The 20013-nt window shown below is 43.9% G+C and overlaps 1 protein-coding gene across 50 annotated transcripts in view; it reads left to right on the top strand.

Moving 5' to 3' along the window:
- The window catches only part of LOC118361777 (band 4.1-like protein 3), a 50633-nt gene that overhangs the window by 14933 nt on the left and 15687 nt on the right, over positions 1 to 20013 (top strand). For all 50 annotated transcript variants that reach the window (XM_052483824.1, XM_052483836.1, XM_052483844.1 and 47 more), the window contains exons 2-8: positions 9193 to 9326; positions 9644 to 9850; positions 15775 to 15879; positions 15975 to 16017; positions 16169 to 16244; positions 17429 to 17647; positions 18159 to 18246. In XM_052483824.1, the coding sequence (XP_052339784.1) occupies positions 9204 to 9326; positions 9644 to 9850; positions 15775 to 15879; positions 15975 to 16017; positions 16169 to 16244; positions 17429 to 17647; positions 18159 to 18246 (861 nt within the window). In that variant the 5' untranslated portion in view covers positions 9193 to 9203. The remainder of the gene's footprint in view (positions 1 to 9192; positions 9327 to 9643; positions 9851 to 15774; positions 15880 to 15974; positions 16018 to 16168; positions 16245 to 17428; positions 17648 to 18158; positions 18247 to 20013) is intronic.

The raw sequence follows: 20013 nt of genomic DNA on the forward strand, positions 1-20013 counted from the left end.
CTGTTTACCAACATTTGTTTGAATTGGTGTAAAAGTGTGATTGAGATGAGATTGTCCTCAGCTTTTGTCAGCTTTTTTCTTCTCTATCACAAAAGTTTTCCCAAATTCTAGCAGTGAGGTAAAAGCCTACCCATTGGTTAAAAACAAGAATAAAACGATGGGCTCCAACAAAACTGTCCTGTTAAAAGTGAGAGTATGAGCTGGCTAGGTCCAATTATCAGTATGGCGATATACACTATATATACAAAAGTATGTGGACACCCCTTCGAATTAGTGGATTTGGCTATTTCAGCCACACCCTTTGCTGACAGGTGTATAAAAATCAAGCACACAGCCATGCAATCTCCATAGACAAACATTAGCAGTAGAATGGCCTTACTGAGGAGCTCAGTGACTTTCAACATGGTACCGTCATAGGATGCCACCTTTTCCAACAAGTCAGTTCGTCAAATGTCTGCCCTGCTAGAGCTGCCCCGGTCAACTGTAAGTGCTGTTATTGTGAAATGGAAACATCTAGGAGCAACAACGGCTCAGCCGCGAAGTGGTAGGTGACACAAGCTCACAGAATGGGACCGCAGAGTGCTGAATCGCGTAGCACTTAAAAATTGTCTGTCCTCGGTTGCAACACTTATTACCGAGTTCCAAACTGCCCCTGGAAGCAACGTCAGCACAAGAACTGTTCGTCTGGAGCTTCATGAAATGGGTTTCCATGGCCGAGCAGCCACACACAAGCCTAAGAAAAACATGCTCAATGCCAAGGGTCGGCTGGAGTGGTGTAAAACTGGCCGCCAATGGACTCTGGCGCAGTGGAAACGCGTTCTCTGGAGTGATGAATCACGCCTCACCATCTGGCAGTCCGACGGACTAATCTAGGTTTGTCAGATGCAAGAGAACGCTACCTGCCCCAATGCACAGTGTCAACTGTAAAGTTTGGTGGAGGAGGAATAATGGTCTGGGGCTGTTTTTCATGGTTCAGGCCCCTCACTTCCAGTGAAGGGAAATCTTAACGCCACATCATACAATGGCATTCTAGAGAATTCTGTGCTTCCAACTTTGTGGCAACAGTTTGGGGAAGGCCCTTTCCTGTTTCAGCATGACAATGCCCCCGTGCACAAAGCAATGGCCATACAGAAATGGTCTGTCGAGATCTGTGTGGAAGAACTTGACTGGCCTGCAACCCAATCGAAAACCTTTGGGATGGATTGGAACGCCGAATGCAAGCCAGGCCTAATCGCCCAACATCAGCGCACAATCTCACTAATGCTCTTGTGGGAGTCCCCGCAACAATGTTCCAACATCTAGTGGAAAGCCTTCCCAGAGGAGTGGAGGCTGTTATAACAGCAAAGGGAGGACAAACTCCATATTAATGCCCATGATTTTGGAATGAGATGTTTGACAGGCACTTTTGGCTATTTAGAGTACCACACATAGCATTTCTATGATCCACAAATCCCCAATTTACATTAGAGAGGGTCTGTAGAGCTACACACACACACACACACACACACACACACACACACACACGCACACACACACTAATATAGGTAATTTCAGCCTGGAATGTAGGGTTTATTGAGCTCATTCCCTTCACTACTACAGCAGACTCATCACTACTCCTACAGCAGACTCATTACTACTCCTCCAACAGACTCATTACTACTCCTCCAACAGACTCATCACTACTCCTACAGCAGACTCATTACTACTCCTACAGTAGACTCATCACTACTCCTACAGCAAGACTCATCACTACTCCTCCAGCAGACTCATCACTACTCCTACAGCAGACTCATTACTACTCCTCCAACAGACTCATCACTACTCCTACAGCAGACTCATCACTACTCCTCCAGCAGACTCATCACTACTCCTCCAGCAGACTCATCACTACTCCTCCAGCAGACTCATCACTACTCCTACAGCAGACTCATTACTACTCCTCCAACAGACTCATCACTACTCCTACAGCAGACTCATCACTACTCCTACAGCAGACTCATCACTACTCCTACAGCAGACTCATTACTACTCCTACAGCAGACTTATCACTACTCCTACAGCAGACTTATCACTACTCCTACAGCAGACTCATTACTACTCCTACAGCAGACTCATTACTACTCCTACAGCAGACTCATCACTACTCCTCCAGCAGACTCATCACTACTCCAGCAGACTCATCACTACTCCTACAGCAGACTCATCACTACTCCTACAGCAGACTCATCACTACTCCTACAGCAGACTCATCACTACTCCTACAGCAGACTCATCACTACTCCTACAACAGACTCATCACTACTCCTACAGCAGACTCATTACTACTCCTCCAACAGACTCATCTCTACTCCTACAGCAGACTCATCACTACTCCTACAGCAGACTCATTACTACTCCTCCAACAGACTCATCACTACTCCTACAGCAGACTCATCACTACTCCTACAGCAGACTCATCACTACTCCTACAGCAGACTCATTACTACTCCTACAGCAGACTCATCACTACTCCTCCAGCAGACTCATCACTACTCCTCCAGCAGACTCATCACTACTCCTACAGCAGACTGATCACTACTCCTACAGCAGACTCATCACTACTCCTACAGCAGACTCATCACTACTCCTACAGCAGACTCATTACTACTCCTACAGCAGACTTATCACTACTCCTCCAACAGACTCATTACTACTCCTACAGCAGACTCATTACTACTCCTACATCAGACTGTAGGAGTAGTTAAAAAGGATGTTCCACTCCCCACTTTTACCCTTCCGACTTTACCTTTGGAGAGATATCCGTTTCCCCATCAGCACAAGTCAACAGGCCACAAATCAGAGCGGTTCATTTCAAAGTCACTGCCCAGGTCCTTCAGCTCAAATCAGGGTAGCCGGGACCACCCATTAGAATTATGCAAATGACTCTAACTGCTTTGGATAAAAGCCTGGCATTTATTATTATTATTATTATTATTATAATGTGGCCGTAAATTCTATTAGATTCTATCCGCTCAAGGACACTCTTTTTACCTGTTTGAATTATCCCCTGGCGTTTAGTTCTTTGCCTTGTCAATGCACTATTTTCTGTAATGTTTAGAGAAATGTGTCTATTGTTTTGAAGAAAATACACATTCTTTCTCTATATGTTAATTGGAATGGATTATACAATATTTGCAGTCACCGTTAGACTAATGAAGCTAAGGTTATGCAAGTGAGGGAAACGTTGTCTAGTTTAAAAAAAAAATTGGATCATGTTCTAATGAGCATTTTTAGCATTCAAAAATTCAGTGTGATTTGTTTGTTAATATCTGACAACATCCACACTGGCAGGTGGAGCGTCTTTACAAATCAATGCTAATATCTGACCAGAATCTCACCGCAATGTTACGTTGTTCTCATTTCTATCCAGGCATTGTTGATTATAATTTACATTATTAGGATCATTTGCATCAGGCCTATGTTCTAATCTAGATCAGAAATTAGCTATCTTTCTCTAGCATTTTGTTTAATTTGCACAGGCATGCTCATGTCGACTCTTGTCATAGCTAGTCTGCATCACTTCCCTTCCAGCTTTTACATCCGCTTTGCCCTGAAGCTCGGATATGAAAGAATCACTAAAAGTCATTTTGGAGATTGGTCTTTGGTATTGGCGTTTTTATTGCCTACCAATAGTTTCCATGCCAACGGGGTCCTTCTAGCTGGCCTACTCTAATCTGTCACCTGTTTGGTTGGAATAAACAGAGGGAGAGCTTATGGTGTGACATCATGCTGCCTGGCCAACAGTGCACACTGACCTATATTACAGATAGTCGATTAAACCAAGGGAAGGTTCCACAGGCTTACACCCCACGGAGTCCATTTTACAACCCTGCAAGGATAAGCCTTCTGTTGAATGCTCTGGAAAGACTGACTAGGGGGATGTGTAGTTGGGTGGACCTCGGCGGTCTTTGTAGTGGCTATAGTTTTGCAATGGTGAGAGTATTTAATTGAATGAATGCATTATGAAATGAATGCAGTGAGTTCACCACCAGTTCATGACGTGTTGCTGAGAGTTTGTTTTTGTAAAAATGTTCAAACAACTTCAGTGCAACATCGAGTTGGTTTCTCAGTAAAGCACATGGTCTGTTTCAGTAGTACCTGATGAACCCCGTATACTCTGACTGCCACGGGCCGCAGTGGCCAGGGTTGGGTAGGTTAAATGTAATCCGTTAGTTACAGTTACTAGTTACCTGTCCAAAATATGAAATCAGTAACGTAACTTTTGGATTACCCAAACTCAGTAACATAATCTGATTACATTCAGTTACTTTTAGATTACTTTCCCCTTAAGAGGCATTAGAAGAAGACAAAAATGTATGTTACCAGTTGAACGACATCTATTGCAGGATAAATCAATGTTAAAGTTTACATAGTTGGCCATATATGGATGTTACATTTTACTTTATAGGTTGGTTATGTAGGCTTCTTCTAATCCATCGCTTTCTATTGCATATAATAATATGATTAAATTATATCTTTACATTAAAAACCAATGTCTATCAGAATTACAATAAATGTTATACCCCTTAATCTTCAAGAATAGGACTTGGAAATATGGAAGTAAAGATTAGCCTAATTGTTTTACCTAAGCATAATCCCAAAACGAAGGATTTATTAGCCAGCCCCACTCTGTTGTTTAGGATTTTGTTGTAACCACTCTCAGATTAATAGACAGCTGTGCACGCCATCCATGATATCAAAATTATTGTTATAACCATGTTATGAGGCTATACAGTGTTTGTTTATATTTACAATGTTTACAAACGTTGGAGAAAAACAAGTTTGTATTTTGGGTTCTGATTAGGTATGACAGTTGAATTAAACTCATGAGGCATTTATATTCTTCAAGAATCATTGGATATATTTAAATATAATTTATAAATCCAAAAATGGACACAGCAAATACAGATTGCCCCTTTAAATGTATCAAAAGCATGCAAGTTTGAGTGTGTGTGCATTAGGCCTATGGATTTATATTTTTATCAGCATGAATTAGATTGAGCTATAAAAGCCCCACTATTATTCCGTAGGCTGGGATCCCCACTGTGTATCTGTTACAAGAGCGCATTTTTCACTGGCTGTCCATCTGGTTTCAAAAAGAATGATTGACAGGCAGCTTAAAGTTCTTGAATTCAACCATAATTGAGTTTAAATACACATTTAGATTTGTGAACAGCCGTCCACAACAACCACAACAACCACAATCCGTAAGGAGCAAATAGCTGAATGAGAGAGCAGCAGTGTGATTCACATCAATGCGCTGTGTAGATATCAATAACAAATTGGTCGTATATTTTTTGTCCCATGTTGTGGTTTGAATTGTATATTTTTGTCCCATGTTGTGGTTTGAATCGTATATTTTTGTCCCATGTTGTGGTTTGAATCGTATATTTTTGTCCCATGTTGTGGTTTGAATCGTATATTTTTGTCCCATGTTGTGGTTTGAATCGTATATTTTTATGTTTTTTGCCCCATGTTGTGGTTTGAATTTTTCATGTTGTGGATTGAATTGTATATTTTTGCCCCATGTTGTGGATTTTGAATCATGTTGTGGTTTGAATATTTTTGTCCCATGTTGTGGTTTGAATCGTATATTTTTGCCCCATGTTGTGGTTTGAATCGTATATTTTTGTCCCATGTTGTGGTTTGAATCGTATATTTTTGTCCCATGTTGTGGTTTGAATCGTATATTTTTGCCCCATGTTGTGGTTTGAATCATGTTGTGGTTTGAATCGTATTTTTGTCCCATGTTGTGGTTGAAATTTTTGTCCCATGTTGTGGTTTGAATCGTATATTTTTGTCCCATGTTGTGGTTTGAATGTATATTTTTGTCCCATGTTGTGGTTTGAATCGTATATTTTTGTCCCATGTTGTGGTTTGAATTGTATATTTTTGTCCCATGTTGTGGTTTGAATCGTATATTTTTGTCCCATGTTGTGGTTTGAATTGTATATTTTTGTCCCATGTTGTGGTTTGAATCGTATATTTTTGTCCCATGTTGTGGTTTGAATCGTATATTTTTGTCCCATGTTGTGGTTTGAATCGTATATTTTTGTCCCATGTTGTGGTTTGAATCGTATATTTTTGTCCCATGTTGTGGTTTGAATCGTATATTTTTGTCCCATGTTGTGGTTTGAATTGTATATTTTTGCCCCATGTTGTGGTTTGAATTGTATATTTTTGCCCCATGTTGTGGTTTGAATCGTATATTTTTGTCCCATGTTGTGGTTTGAATTGTATATTTTTGTCCCATGTTGTGGTTTGAATTGTATATTTTTGCCCCATGTTGTGGTATATTTTTGAATTGTATATTTTTGTCCCATGTTGTGGTTTGAATTGTATATATTTTTGTCCCATGTTGTGGTTTGAATCGTATATTTTTGCCCCATGTTGTGGATTGAATCGTATATTTTTGTCCCATGTTGTGGATTGAATCGTATATTTTTGCCCCATGTTGTGGATTGAATCGTATATTTTTGTCCCATGTTGTGGATTGAATCGTATATTTTTGCCCCATGTTGTGTTTGAATTGAATGTTGTGGTTTGAATATTTTTGCCCCATGTTGTGGTTTGAATTGTATATTTTTGCCCCATGTTTGGTTTGGTATATTTTTGTCCCAATTTGTATATTTTTGTCCCATGTTGTGGTTTGAATCATGTTGTGGTTTGAATTGTATATTTTTGCCCCATGTTGTGGATTGAATCGTATATTTTTGTCCCATGTTGTGGATTGAATCGTATATTTTTGTCCCATGTTGTGGTTTGAATTTTTGTCCCGTATATTTTTGTCCCATGTTGTGGTTGAAATCGTATATTTTTGTCCCGTGTTGTGGGGCACATAGAACTTTAACTATGACTGACAGGGCATCAACAGCTATGACAACCCTGCCACAGGCGTGTTGTGTGCTCGCGTATATTTTTCATGTTGTGGATTGAATTGTATATTTTTGTCCCGTCGTATATTTTTGTCCAGCCATGCAGGCCAAAGTATATTTTTTCACATACTAACGTCTCCCTCGCAGATTCATTACAGCAGCGTATATTTTTGATGTTGTGGTTACGTCATTGAATGACACTAATACATATTCACAGTGATTCATGTTGTGATTGAAGTTATTTTTGCATGTTGTGGATTGAATTGTATACATCGTCCCATGTTGTGGTTGAATCATAAAATGGTAATAGGTTGTTGATATGGTGTCAAATGAACTGTAATGGACTGAAGTGTTTTTTTGCTTTTGGAAATAAGCATTTTATATTTTTACCTTATCATATATTTTTGTCCTTTAAGACAGCTGCATATATTTGACCAGTAGTTATTGACCAGTAGTTATCTGGCCAGTTAGTTATCTGGCCAATAGTAACTGACCAGTAGTTATCTGACCAGTAGTTATCTGACCAGTAGTTACTGACCAGTAGTTATTGACCAGTAGTTATTTGACCAGTAGTTATCTGGCCAGTAGTTATTTGACCAATAGTTATCTGACCAGTAGTTATCTGACCGTATATTTTTGTAGTATATTTTTGCCCCATGTTGTGGTTTATTGACCAGTAGTTATTTGACTGTATATTTTTGCCCCAGATTAATAGTTATCTGGCCCCAGATTAGTTATCTGGCCAGTAGTTATTAACATGTTGTGGATTGAATTGTATATTTTTAGTTATCTGACCAGTAGTTATCTGACCAGTAGTGATTATTGACCAGTAGTTATTGACCAGTAGTTATTTGACCAGTAGTTATTTGACCAGTAGTTATTTGACCAGTAGTTATCTGACCAGTAGTTATCTGACCAGTAGTTATTGACCAGTAGTTATTTGACCAGTAGTTATCTGACCAGTAGTTATCTGACCAGTAGTTATTTGACCAGTAGTTATCTGACCAGTAGTTATCTGACCAGTAGTTATCTGTTATCCAGTAGTTATCTGACCAGTAGTTATCTGACCAGTAGTTATTTGACCAGTAGTTATTTGACCAGTAGTTATCTGACCAGTAGTTATCTGACCAGTAGTTATTGACCAGTAGTTATTTGACCAGTAGTTATCTGACCAGTAGTTATCTGACCAGTAGTTATTTGACCAGTAGTTATCTGACCAGTAGTTATTGACCAGTAGTTATCTGACCAGTAGTTATCTGACCAGTAGTTATTTGACCAGTAGTTATCTGACCAGTAGTGTGTACTCAGTGGAACCCATATGCACAAAATCTAAGTCCTTTTATGGTTTGCCGACGGAAAATGGCAGCCATCTTTTTGCGTATCATAAATATAGCACTGTAAATTGTAGTGGACTGCTATAGTTGCCGGTTACACGTGACTTTATTTAAATTTGAAAGACACTTGGGGAAAACTGACGGACTGTCACAATGACACATTGAGACATATTAGTGCTGAGGTGAGTGGGAGTTTCTCACAACTCTTCAATCACTTTAATCACAGTTTAATCACTGCTGTCTCAAACAAGCTTTATTACGGAGAGAAGTACTGTAGTGGCACCTCTGTTTCAACCTTGAAGCTACGTCAAATACATCAGTAGTCAAATCAATGCTGACTTTCACATCAAGTGTTTCTTATCATGGCAGCTGCCCTAGATATGTTTGGCATTGGCAGGGAGGAATTGTACTTCATGCAGGTTGTTCTTGATTTATTCCATATTCATCTTTTGACACATATAAGGAAGTGCTCCTCGGATGGACGATGTGGTGGTTGTCAATATGATGATATCCCTGCATTGCTGTACACTCTTAGATAAAAGGGTTCCGAAAGGGTTCTTCGGCTGTCCCCATAGGAGAACCTTTTTTTTGTTTCCAGGTAGAACTCTTTTTGGTTCCATGTTGAACCCTATGTGGAAACCCTATGTAAACCCAAAAGGGTTCTGCTTGGAACCAAAACGATTCTATCTGGAATCAAAAAGGGTTCTTCAAAGGGTTATCCTATGGGGACAACCCGAAGAACCCTTTATATCTAAGAGCGTAAGCTGTCATTTTGAATCTATGCACAAAGTATTCAGTTTATTATTATAGCGTATTCTTATAAACAAGTTGGGTCTGAGTTGTAGCTAGACATGCGGACATGTATAAAGGCAATGTGTTGTACCTGTTTTCTCCGTCCAAATTCTCCCGTCTCATGTTGTGTGTTTTTATTTCCTGTGTCGTAGGGTGAATCGCCATGACGACAGAACCAAATTCAGAGTCTAGCGCGGACCAGCAGGAGGCCAGTGCGGCTCCGCCACTGGAGGCGGACTCTTTTCCCCCGGCTGCCGCCCACAGCACGCCTGTCAGGAAAGAGCAGGTTAGCCACACCCACAAAATACGCACCGTCATCGTCATACAGGAAGTGAATTAGGAAAAGGCTTTTATATTTAAATGGTTGAATTTGAATGGAAGTCACATAAACATTTGATACAATATCAAACACCCACATGATAATAAACAAGTGTCCAAATATTTTCTCTGAACTTTCCTGTCAGATTTATCCGGCAAACCAACTATTTATTCCACTTGACCATTCGTGCCACAACCTGTTTGGTCCAAAACAACACATGATCATAATCATAGCTCTTCAACATGCCCACGGTGCTGTGTTAAAACATGTGCCCCCCTGTCCAGAACGGCGACGAGAGAGCGGAGGGAGGCGTGGTCCCACAGGGGAATCAGCTGGAGCCATCGCAGGCGGAGGAGGACAGGACCTCGTACAGGTCGTCCACCAGTAAGCTGTCCAGGTCTCCCGGTGGAGGACGGAGTGTCCGCAGCTCCAGGAACATGCAGTGCAAGGTCACCCTGCTTGATGGCTCCGCCTACACCTGCATGGTGGAGGTGGGTGTGTTTCGCTGTTTGGGGAGAGGAGTTTAGGAGGTAGGTTTTTATTTATTTAAAATTATTTCACTTTTATTTAACTAGACAAGTCAGTTAAGAACAAATTCCTATTTACAATGACGGCCTACCCCGGCCAAACCCTAACGACGCTGGGCCTATTGTGCGCCGCCCTATGGGACTCCCAATCATGGCCGGTTGTGATACAGTAAATGGGTTGGTGTGTGTGGGGGGATGGGTTTGAGTGTGTGTGTGTGTGTGTGTGTGTGTGTGTGTGTGTGTGTGTGTGTGTGTGTGTGTGTGTGTGTGTGTGTGTGTGTGTGTGTGTGTGTGTGTGTGTGTGTGTGTGTGTGTGTGTGTGTGTGTGTGTGTGTGTGTGTGTGGCAGAGTTCACCAGGGATAGAGATGGGGTGGTCAGAGACGGCAGGACTTTAATGTATCAAAGTTAGTCTCACTGATATTTCTTTATTTAACCTTTATTTGATCAGGGGGTCATACTGAGACTGAGATCTCTTTATTTGATCAGGGAGTCATACTGAGACTGAGATCTCTTTATTTGATCAGGGAGTCATACTGAGACTGAGATCTCTTTATTTTATCAGGGAGTCATACTGAGACTGAGATCTCTTTATTTTATCAGGGAGTCATACTGAGACTGAGATCTCTTTATTTTATCAGGGAGTCATACTGAGACTGAGATCTCTTTATTTTATCAGGGAGTCATACTGAGACTGAGATCTCTTTATTTTATCAGGGAGTCATACTGAGACTGAGATCTCTTTATTTTATCAGGGAGTCATACTGAGACTGAGATCTCTTTATTTTATCAGGGAGTCATACTGAGACTGAGATCTCTTTATTTTATCAGGGAGTCATACTGAGACTGAGATCTCTTTATTTTATCAGGGAGTCATACTGAGACTGAGATCTCTTTATTTTATCAGGGAGTCATACTGAGACTGAGATCTCTTTATTTTATCAGGGAGTCATACTGAGACTGAGATCTCTTTATTTTATCAGGGAGTCATACTGAGACTGAGATCTCTTTATTTTATCAGGGAGTCATACTGAGACTGAGATCTCTTTATTTTATCAGGGAGTCATACTGAGACTGAGGTCTCTTTGACAGATGAACCCTGAAAAATACAAGTTGGCTTGAGGTTGTTTTTTATCATGCTGACCCAATGACCTTTCCTTCTACAAGTTCACCAGTTTACAGGATGGGTGGACATGAATCGTATTGTTCTATGAGAAGCTCATCTACATGCTTGGCTCTTCCTTTATTTCCTGTATTCTCTGATCTTAACATAATTAAAGACTATGGAATTGACTCTGCTTTAAACAGTATTGTAGTAAACTCCCCTTAGACCTAATACTGTCTGTTTACATTGATCAACTCCCCTGAGACCTAATACTGTCTGTTTACATTGATAAACACCCCTTAGACCTAATACTGTCTGTTTACATTGATAAACTCCCCTTAGACCTAATACTGTCTATTTACATTGATAAACACCCCTTCCCCCACCACGTCTAATGACAGAGCGTTTGGGGTCAATTTGACGTTTGGCTTCTAAGCAGACGTCATCCGTCACTCTGTATAAATCTGTCCTGTCCTATATATTTAATGTTTTGTCTCCAGAGACTCTGTTCTGTAGCTTCCAGCAAACTCTGTCAGACAAAAACTGGAGAGAAACCAATCTACTTAGTGCAGTTTGAGCCCTAGGCTGGATTTAGACAGATTAGTCAGAACGTCCAATGGAAAAAGATGATAGAGCATTGTGGCCGGTTGTCCCAGTCGTTCGGTTGGTCGCTTGGTGTTGGTGGCCATGGGAATGTGACACGGCGGAGAGAGGGGTGTGGCCCCGGGCTTAATGTGCTGCAGTGATAATTGACTGGCTCTGTTCCCAGCAGAGAGGACAGAGGAGAGACGGGGGGGTCAGGGGGAAGATTGGGGGGGCAGGGACAAGTGAGGGGGCAGGGGAGAGTGGGGGGACAGGGGGAGAGAGAGGGGGCGGGGGACGAGTGAGGGGGCAGGGGGAAGAAAGAGAGGGGGCAGAGGGACGAGTGAGGGGGCAGGGGACGAGTGAGGGGGACAGGGGGAAGAGAGAGGGGGGGGGGGAAGAGAGAGGGGGGCAGGGGGAAGAAAGGAGGGGGCAGAGGGAGAGTGAGGGGGCAGGGGGAAGAGAATGGGGGACAGGGGGAAGAGGAGGGGGGAGTGAGGGGGGAGGGGGAAGAGGGAAGAAGAGAATGGGGGAGGGGGGAGGAGGGGAAAGGGGAAGAGGTGGGGGAGGGGGAGAGTGAGGGGCAGGGAAGAGAGGGGGAGGGGGAAGAGAGAGAGGGGGCAGAGGGACGAGTGAGGGGGCAGGGGGACGAGTGAGGGGGACAGGGGGAAGAGAGAGGGGGCAGGGGGAAGAGAATGGGGGCAGAGGGAGGAGTGAGGGGAAAGGGGAAGAGAGTGGGGGCAGGAGGAGGAGTGAGGGGCAAGGTAGAAGAGAGGGAGCAGGGGGAAGAGAGAGAGAGGGGGCAGGGGGAAGAGAGTGGGGTGGAAGGAGGAAGAGAGTGTGGGGCATGGGGTAGAGAGTGTGGGGCAGGGGGAAGAGAGATGGGAGGCAGGTGATGATAGGTGGGAGCAGGAGAAGAATGAGGGGGGCAGGGGAATTAGAGAAGTGGGGTTGAGGTCAGGAGAGAGGAGGGGGATAGAGGTCAGAAGAGAGGAGGGGGATAGAGGTCAGAAGAGAGGAGGGGGATAGAGGTCAGAAGAGAGGAGGGGGATAGAGGTCAGAAGAGAAGAGGGAGATAGAGGTCAGAAGAGAGAAGGGGGATAGAGGTCAGAAGAGAAGAGGGAGATAGAGGTCAGAAGAGAGAAGGGGGATAGAGGTCAGAAGAGAAGAGGGAGATAGAGGTCAGAAGAGAGAAGGGGGATAGAGGTCAGAAGAGAGAAGGGGGATAGAGGTCAGAAGAGAAGGGGGATAGAGGTCAGAAGAGAGGAGGGGGATAGAGGTCAGAAGAGAGAAGGGGGATAGAGGGGAAAGGAGTGTAAAAAGGGAAGTGTGATAAGAAGAGATAAGGCTAAGAAGAGAGAGGAGAGTGGAAAGACTTGAGGCAAGAGAGGAAAGTGGAGAAGGATCGAGGGGGCGAGAGAGGGACAGAGTTCATTGAGGGGATAAAAAGAGTGAGGGACAGATAGTTCACTGAGGGGATAAAAAGAGGGGGGGATGATGGCATGACGTCCCCTCCTCTCTCGCAGTGACATGCCACTCTTCTTTTGGTCCAAATGGTCTGACTCATCAATGTGCTCTGACCTACCACACAAACAGCATTCCAATTAACTATCCATCAGCCCCCATCAATGCCACAATAACACTCCTAGTAATGGATGTAGTGACGTGGCGGTGAGGGAAGTGAAAACATGTTTTTCTCTCCATCTCTCTTTGTCCTTGTGGTTCAGTAGCTGCATTGTTTGTAGCTTTGGGGGTGTTGTTTTGATCACTCATACAGTGAGTGAGATCGTTGAAGTGCTCCTTCTGGAAGGGAAATTGAGGCTGCAGAGAGCGGATGTTCTTTAGCGTTAGCCGCTGGCTGCCCAAGGCTAATTCACATACAGGTAACTGCCAAAATAAAGGAAACACTAACATAAAGTGTCTTAATGGCATTGGGCCACCACCAGCCGCCAGAACAGCTTCAATGTGCCTTGGCATAGATTCTTCAATTGTCTGGAAGTATGATTCTTCAATGTGCCTTGGCATAGATTCTTCAATTGTCTGGAAGTATGATTCTTCAATGTGCCTTGGCATAGATTCTTCAATTGTCTGGAAGTATGATTCTTCAATGTGCCTTGGCATAGATTCTTCAATTGTCTGGAAGTATGATTCTTCAATGTGCCTTGGCATAGATTCTTCAATTGTCTGGAAGTCTATTGAAGGGATGCGTCACCATTCACAAGAAATTCCATCATTTGGTGTTTTGTTGATGGTGGTGGAAAACACTGTCTCAGACGCCGCTCCAGAATCTCTGTATGTTTTCAATTGGGTTGAGATCTGGTGACTGAGACACACACACACACACGCACGCACGCACGCACGCACGCACGCACGCACACACACACACACACACACACACACACACACACACACACACACACACACACACACACACACACACACACACACACACACACACACACACACACACACACACACACACACACACACACACACACACACCTTATGCTCCTTTGAGACCCCTCTTTTAAAGTCACTGAGATCTCTTCTTCTAGCCATGGTAGCCAGAATAATAGGCAACTGGGCGTTTTATACATGACCCTAAGCATGATGGGATGTTAATTGCTTAATTGACCCAGGAACCACACCTGTGTGGTCGCACCTGCTTTCAATATACTTTGTTTCCCCCAAGTGTTTCCTTTATTTTGGCAGTTGCCTGAAGCTTGGATTATTACTGGTCATTGTTTAATGAGGTTACAATGGTTAAGTGGCTCCCCAAGAGGCCTTACGACCTGGAAAATGGCTTGACTGCGTTTCACAGTAAATCACTGAGACCTACCATAAGATGTTCCTCATTTACAAAAATATGGGATTTTCTTGCATCCTATATTTTTCTTGCTGCATATATGAACACGCACGCACGCACGCACGCACACACACACACACACACACACACACACACACACACACACACACACACACACACACACACACACACACACACACACACACACACACACACAGTTGTTTTGTACTTTATTGTGGGCTTGAATGGCACAACTTCTGTGTAGCCCATCTCAAGTATTCATTTTGATCCCACGCTTTCAGAGGAAGTGACAACAGAAGGAGCAGATGTGTTTTTCTTGGAGGAGTTTTGTCTCTCTGATCGTGATGAGAGAGATAATTATCGGAGTCTTAGAGTATTCTGTGGACGTCAAGACACTTGAACTGAGACCAATGGGATGTGACGGTACGCTGCAGAGACTTGGTTTGTCTCATAACACTCATAGAAAAAAAATAGAAGAAAATCAGAAAGCCCTTTGAAGAACCCTTTTTGGCAAATCCAGTTTTTCCACAGAAGGCTCAAAAGAGTTCTACCTAAAACCCAAAAAAAGCACCTCTTTGCCAAAGACTATTTTTACAGAAACACTAGCATTAAGGTGACATGTTTGGACATACCAGGCGCAGGTGTAAAATATTTAGGAGCATTTGCAATTTGGTCATTGCAGCTCAGGGTTTTATTAAGGGGGCAATTACTTTTCCTCATTGGGTCTTGCATAACTTTGTCAATTAAATAAATAAAATAAGCATATTTTTGAGGGCTTGTTTGTAAACTCATGTTAGGTTTGGGTTGAAGATCTGATAACATTCAGTATCAAAAATATGCACAAAAAAATGCAAAAATAGAGAAAATCAGAAAGGGGGCAAATAGTTTTTCACGGCTCAGTATAAGCACCTCTTTGGACTATTTTTACGTAGCATTAAGGCATGTTGCTTATTTAGAGGCAATGGGAGCCTCACAGGTTGACATATCATGGTGGCAGGGAGCCTTGGATCTCACCCTGCGAGGGCCAGGCAGGGTAGCAGACATTAGGACACGTATCATGATGTGACACAAAATGGTGTGATGCTGGGAAATGGGAGTGGAGCCCTTTTTAACAGGCGACTTCTTCCCCTGTAGAGAGTTGAGTCATGGTTGAGTCGTGTGGATTCTCTCCTTTAGAGCTATCCATCATTAAACGACTCCCGAACCGGTGCGAGGAATATATCACAATTCAGTGCGTTGGGATGCCGTTGTCATTTAGGAGTTTGATCCGGGTTTGAGATCCGAAGAATTGTATGCCGCAGTATACATCTGTCCAATGTATAATTTCAGGAACAATATAATGTAGGTTCATCTAAGTGTTTCGTCTCTATCTGCAGAAACGGGAGAGAGGCCATGTGTTATTTGACAAAGTGTGTGAGCAGCTCAACCTCCTGGAAAAGGACTACTTTGGCATCACATTCCGGGACATCGAAAACCAAAAGGTGGAATTTGTCTTGTTGATTTTGCTGTGTAATTATGAGTGTTTTGAACATGTTTTGACGTGAATTAACACTGTCCTCTTGAACTCTTGAACCAGAACTGGTTAGACCAATCCAAGGAGATGAAGAAACAGATCAGAGGTGTGTAGAATATGCGTTTTTGAACGTTATTTCTCTGCGTGGTTTGAAAGTTAGCCAGCATGCTAGTTACTCCGGCTTAAAGGCACAATCTGGGTTCTTTCCTGCTGTTTAATGGTCATTTCAATTAAATGGCTGTTTTTGTACACTGCAGGAGCCGCCTGGAATTTTTCATTCAATGTGAAGTTCTACCCTCCAGACCCTGCCCAGCTGTCTGAGGATATTACAAGGTGACACTTTCTATAGTTCCACTTTCGGGATATACACTGAGTATGCAAAACATTAAGGACACTTGCTCTTCTCATGACATAGACTGAACAAGTGAATCCAGGTGAACTTCAATCACTGTAGATGAAGGAGAGGAAACAGGTTAGAGAAGGATTTTTAAGCCTTGGGTGAATGGACAAGACAAAAGATTGAAGTGGCTTTGAACGGGGTATGGTAGTAGGTGCCAGTCACACCGGTTTGTGTCAACAGCTACAAAGCTGCTGGGTTTTTCACACTCAATAGTTTCCCCTGTGTATCAAGAATGATCCAGCACCCAAATGACATCCAGCCAACTTGACTCAGCTGTGGGAAGCATTGGAGTCAACATGGGCCAGCATCCCTGTGGAACGCTTTCCACACCTTGTAGAATCAACGAATTGAGGCTGTTCTGAGGGCAAAGGGGATGAAACATTTATTATTTTGACCCCTTTTTCTCCCCAATTTTGTGGTATCCAATTGGTAGATACAGTCTTGTCTTATCGCATTTCCCGTACGGACTCGGAAGAGGAGAAGGTCGAGAGCCGTGCGTTCTCCTAAACACAACCCAATCAGGCCGCACTGCTTCTTCACACAATGCCCACTTAACCCGGAAGCAAGCCACACCAATGTGTCGGAGGAAACACGGTACACCTGGCGAACGTGTCAGCGTGCACTGCGCCCGGCCCGCCACAGGAGTCGCTAGTGCACGATGGGACAAGGACATCCTTGCCGGCCAAACCCTCCCCTAACCCAGACGACGCTGAGCCAATTGTGCGCCGTCACATGGGTCTCCCGGTCGTAGCCGGCTGCGACAGAGCCTGGACTCAAACACAGAATCTCTAGTGGCACAGCTAGCTTTAGACCATTGCACCACTCGGGAGGCTGGGGGGATGGACCTTAATATTAGGAATGTGTTCGTAATGTTTGGTATACTCAGTGTATATAAGCATAATAACAAATTAAACATTTTTATCAATGAAATACTGTCCTGTGTGCATTTTATTTCCATTGACCTCTTTCTCACTCTTTCTCTCTTTCTCTTTTTTCTCCTTTTCTCTCACTTTTTTCTCTCCTCATGACACAAACTCCATCCCTCACTCTCCTTTCTCTTTCTCTTACCCCTCTCTATCTGTCCCTCGCCCTCTCATCCCTTTCTCTCCCCTTGCAGATATTACCTGTGCCTCCAGTTGAGGGATGACGTGGTGTCTGGGCGTCTGCCATGCTCTTTCGCCACCCACACGGTGCTGGGATCCTACACGGTTCAATCAGAGTTGGGGGACTACGATCTCGAGGAGTCTGGGACGGACTACGTCAGCGAGTTCCGCTTCGCCCCCAACCAGACCAAGGAGCTGGAGGAGAAGGTCATGGACCTGCACAAGAACTACAAGTTAGTCTGTCTGTTGAGAACTACACTTAGAAGAAAGGGTTCTTCATCAGTTCCCATACAAGAACCGTTTTTGGTTCCAGGTGGAACCCTTTTTTGGTTCCAGGTGGAACCCTTTTTGGTTCCAGGTAAAACTTTTTTGGGCTCCACGTAGAACCTTCTATGGAAAGGGTGTTACATGGAACTCAAAAGGGTTCTAGCTGGAACCAAAGGGGTTATTTCTACCTGGTACCAAAAAGGTTCTTCAAAGGGTTCTCCTGTTGGGACAGCCCTTTTCGGTTCTTGATAGCACCTTTTTTTCTAAGAGTGTACAAGTCAGTCTGGTTGTCTGTTCGTCTGTCTCTCTAGAACTACAAGTCAGTCTGATTGTCTGTTCGTCTGTCTCTCTAGAACTACAAGTCAGTCTGGTGGTCTGTACATGTGTCTGTCTGACCTAATGGAAGAGAAAGTCATGGTCTCAAAAGTAGCTGTCAAAAACCCATACAAAAAGCTGTGTGTATCTTTGTCTCTCCAGAGGAATGACGCCAGCTGACGCTGAGATGCACTTCCTGGAAAACGTGAAGAAGCTGTCCATGTACGGAGTTGACCTGCACCATGCCAAGGTAAAATGGCCTAATTAAACTTTTACAAAACAGGCTACCTGTTATTGACCCCAACCCTGTTGTTGTTTTTCAAAATGCCTGCCCTGTCATGAATTGAAAAAGCCCTATTGTTATGGCCTGCATGATGCTGCCTGGTTCCCTGCCCCTTGACCCCCAGCAGCTGCATGATGCTGCCTGGTTCCCTGTCCTTTGACCCCCAGCAGCTGCATGATGCTGCCTGGTTCCCTGCCCCTTGACCCCCAGCAGCTGCATGATGCTGCCTGGTTCCCTGTCATTTGACCCCTAGCAGCTGCATGATGCTGCCTGGTTCCCTGCCCCTTGACCCCCAGCAGCTGCATGATGCTGCCTGGTTCCCTGTCATTTGACCCCCAGCAGCTTCAATAGCCATTTGGATCATTGTTGTTTGAACCCTCAGGTCCAATCCATGGTGTTGTGTACTGCTCTCAGTGACACCTCAAAACCCACTTCAGGTCCAGTCCATGGTGTTGTGTACTGCTCTCAGTGACACCTCAAAACCCACTTCAGGTCCAGTCCATGGTGTTGTGTACTGCTCTCAGTGACACCTCAAAACCCACTTCAGGTCCAGTCCATGGTGTTGTGTACTGCTCTCAGTGACACCTCAAAACCCACTTTAGGTCCAATCCATGGTGTTGTGTACTGCTCTCAGTGACACCTCAAAACCCACTTCAGGTCCAGTCCATGGTGTTGTGTACTGCTCTCAGTGACACCTCAAAACCCACTTCAGGTCCAGTCCATGGTGTTGTGTACTGCTCTCAGTGACACCTCAAACCCCACTTCAGGTCCAATCCATGGTGTTGTGTACTGCTCTCAGTGACACCTCAAACCCCACTTCAGGTCCAATCCATGGTGTTGTGTACTGCTCTCAGTGACACCTCAAACCCCACTTCAGGTCCAATCCATGGTGTTGTGTACTGCTCTCAGTGACACCTCAAACCCTACTTCAGGTCCAGTCCATGGTGTTGTGTACTGCTCTCAGTGACCCCTCAAACCCCACTTCAGGTCCAATCCATGGTGTTGTGTACTGCTCTCAGTGACACCTCAAAACCCACTTCAGGTCCAGTCCATGGTGTTGTGTACTGCTCTCAGTGACACCTCAAAACCCACTTCAGGTCCAGTCCATGGTGTTGTGTACTGCTCTCAGTGACACCTCAAAACCCACTTCAGGTCCAGTCCATGGTGTTGTGTACTGCTCTCAGTGACACCTCAAAACCCACTTCAGGTCCAGTCCATGGTGTTGTGTACTGCTCTCAGTGACACCTCAAAATCCACTTCAGGTCCAATCCATGGTGTTGTGTACTGCTCTCAGTGACACCTCAAAACCCACTTCAGGTCCAGTCCATGGTGTTGTGTACTGCTCTCAGTGACACCTCAAAACCCACTTCAGGTCCAGTCCATGGTGTTGTGTACTGCTCTCAGTGACACCTCAAAACCCACTTCAGGTCCAGTCCATGGTGCTGTGTACTGCTCTCAGTGACACCTCAAAAACCCGGGTCTCGGAGAAATACGTTTAGTTTAGTTTAACCTTGCTACTAAATTTGTGAATTTAGCCTATCAGAGGTGTGTTCACTATACATGGTCTGAATTTAGCCTATCAGTGGTGTGTTCACTATACATGGTCTGAATTTAGCCTATCAGAGGTGTGTTCACTATACATGGTCTGAATTTAGCCTATCAGTGGTGTGTTCACTATACATGGTCTGAATTTAGCATATCAGAGGTGTGTTCGCTATACATGGTCTGAATTTA

Source organism: Oncorhynchus keta, chromosome 28 (genome assembly GCF_023373465.1).
Source record: "Oncorhynchus keta strain PuntledgeMale-10-30-2019 chromosome 28, Oket_V2, whole genome shotgun sequence".
Taxonomy (NCBI): domain Eukaryota; kingdom Metazoa; phylum Chordata; class Actinopteri; order Salmoniformes; family Salmonidae; genus Oncorhynchus; species Oncorhynchus keta.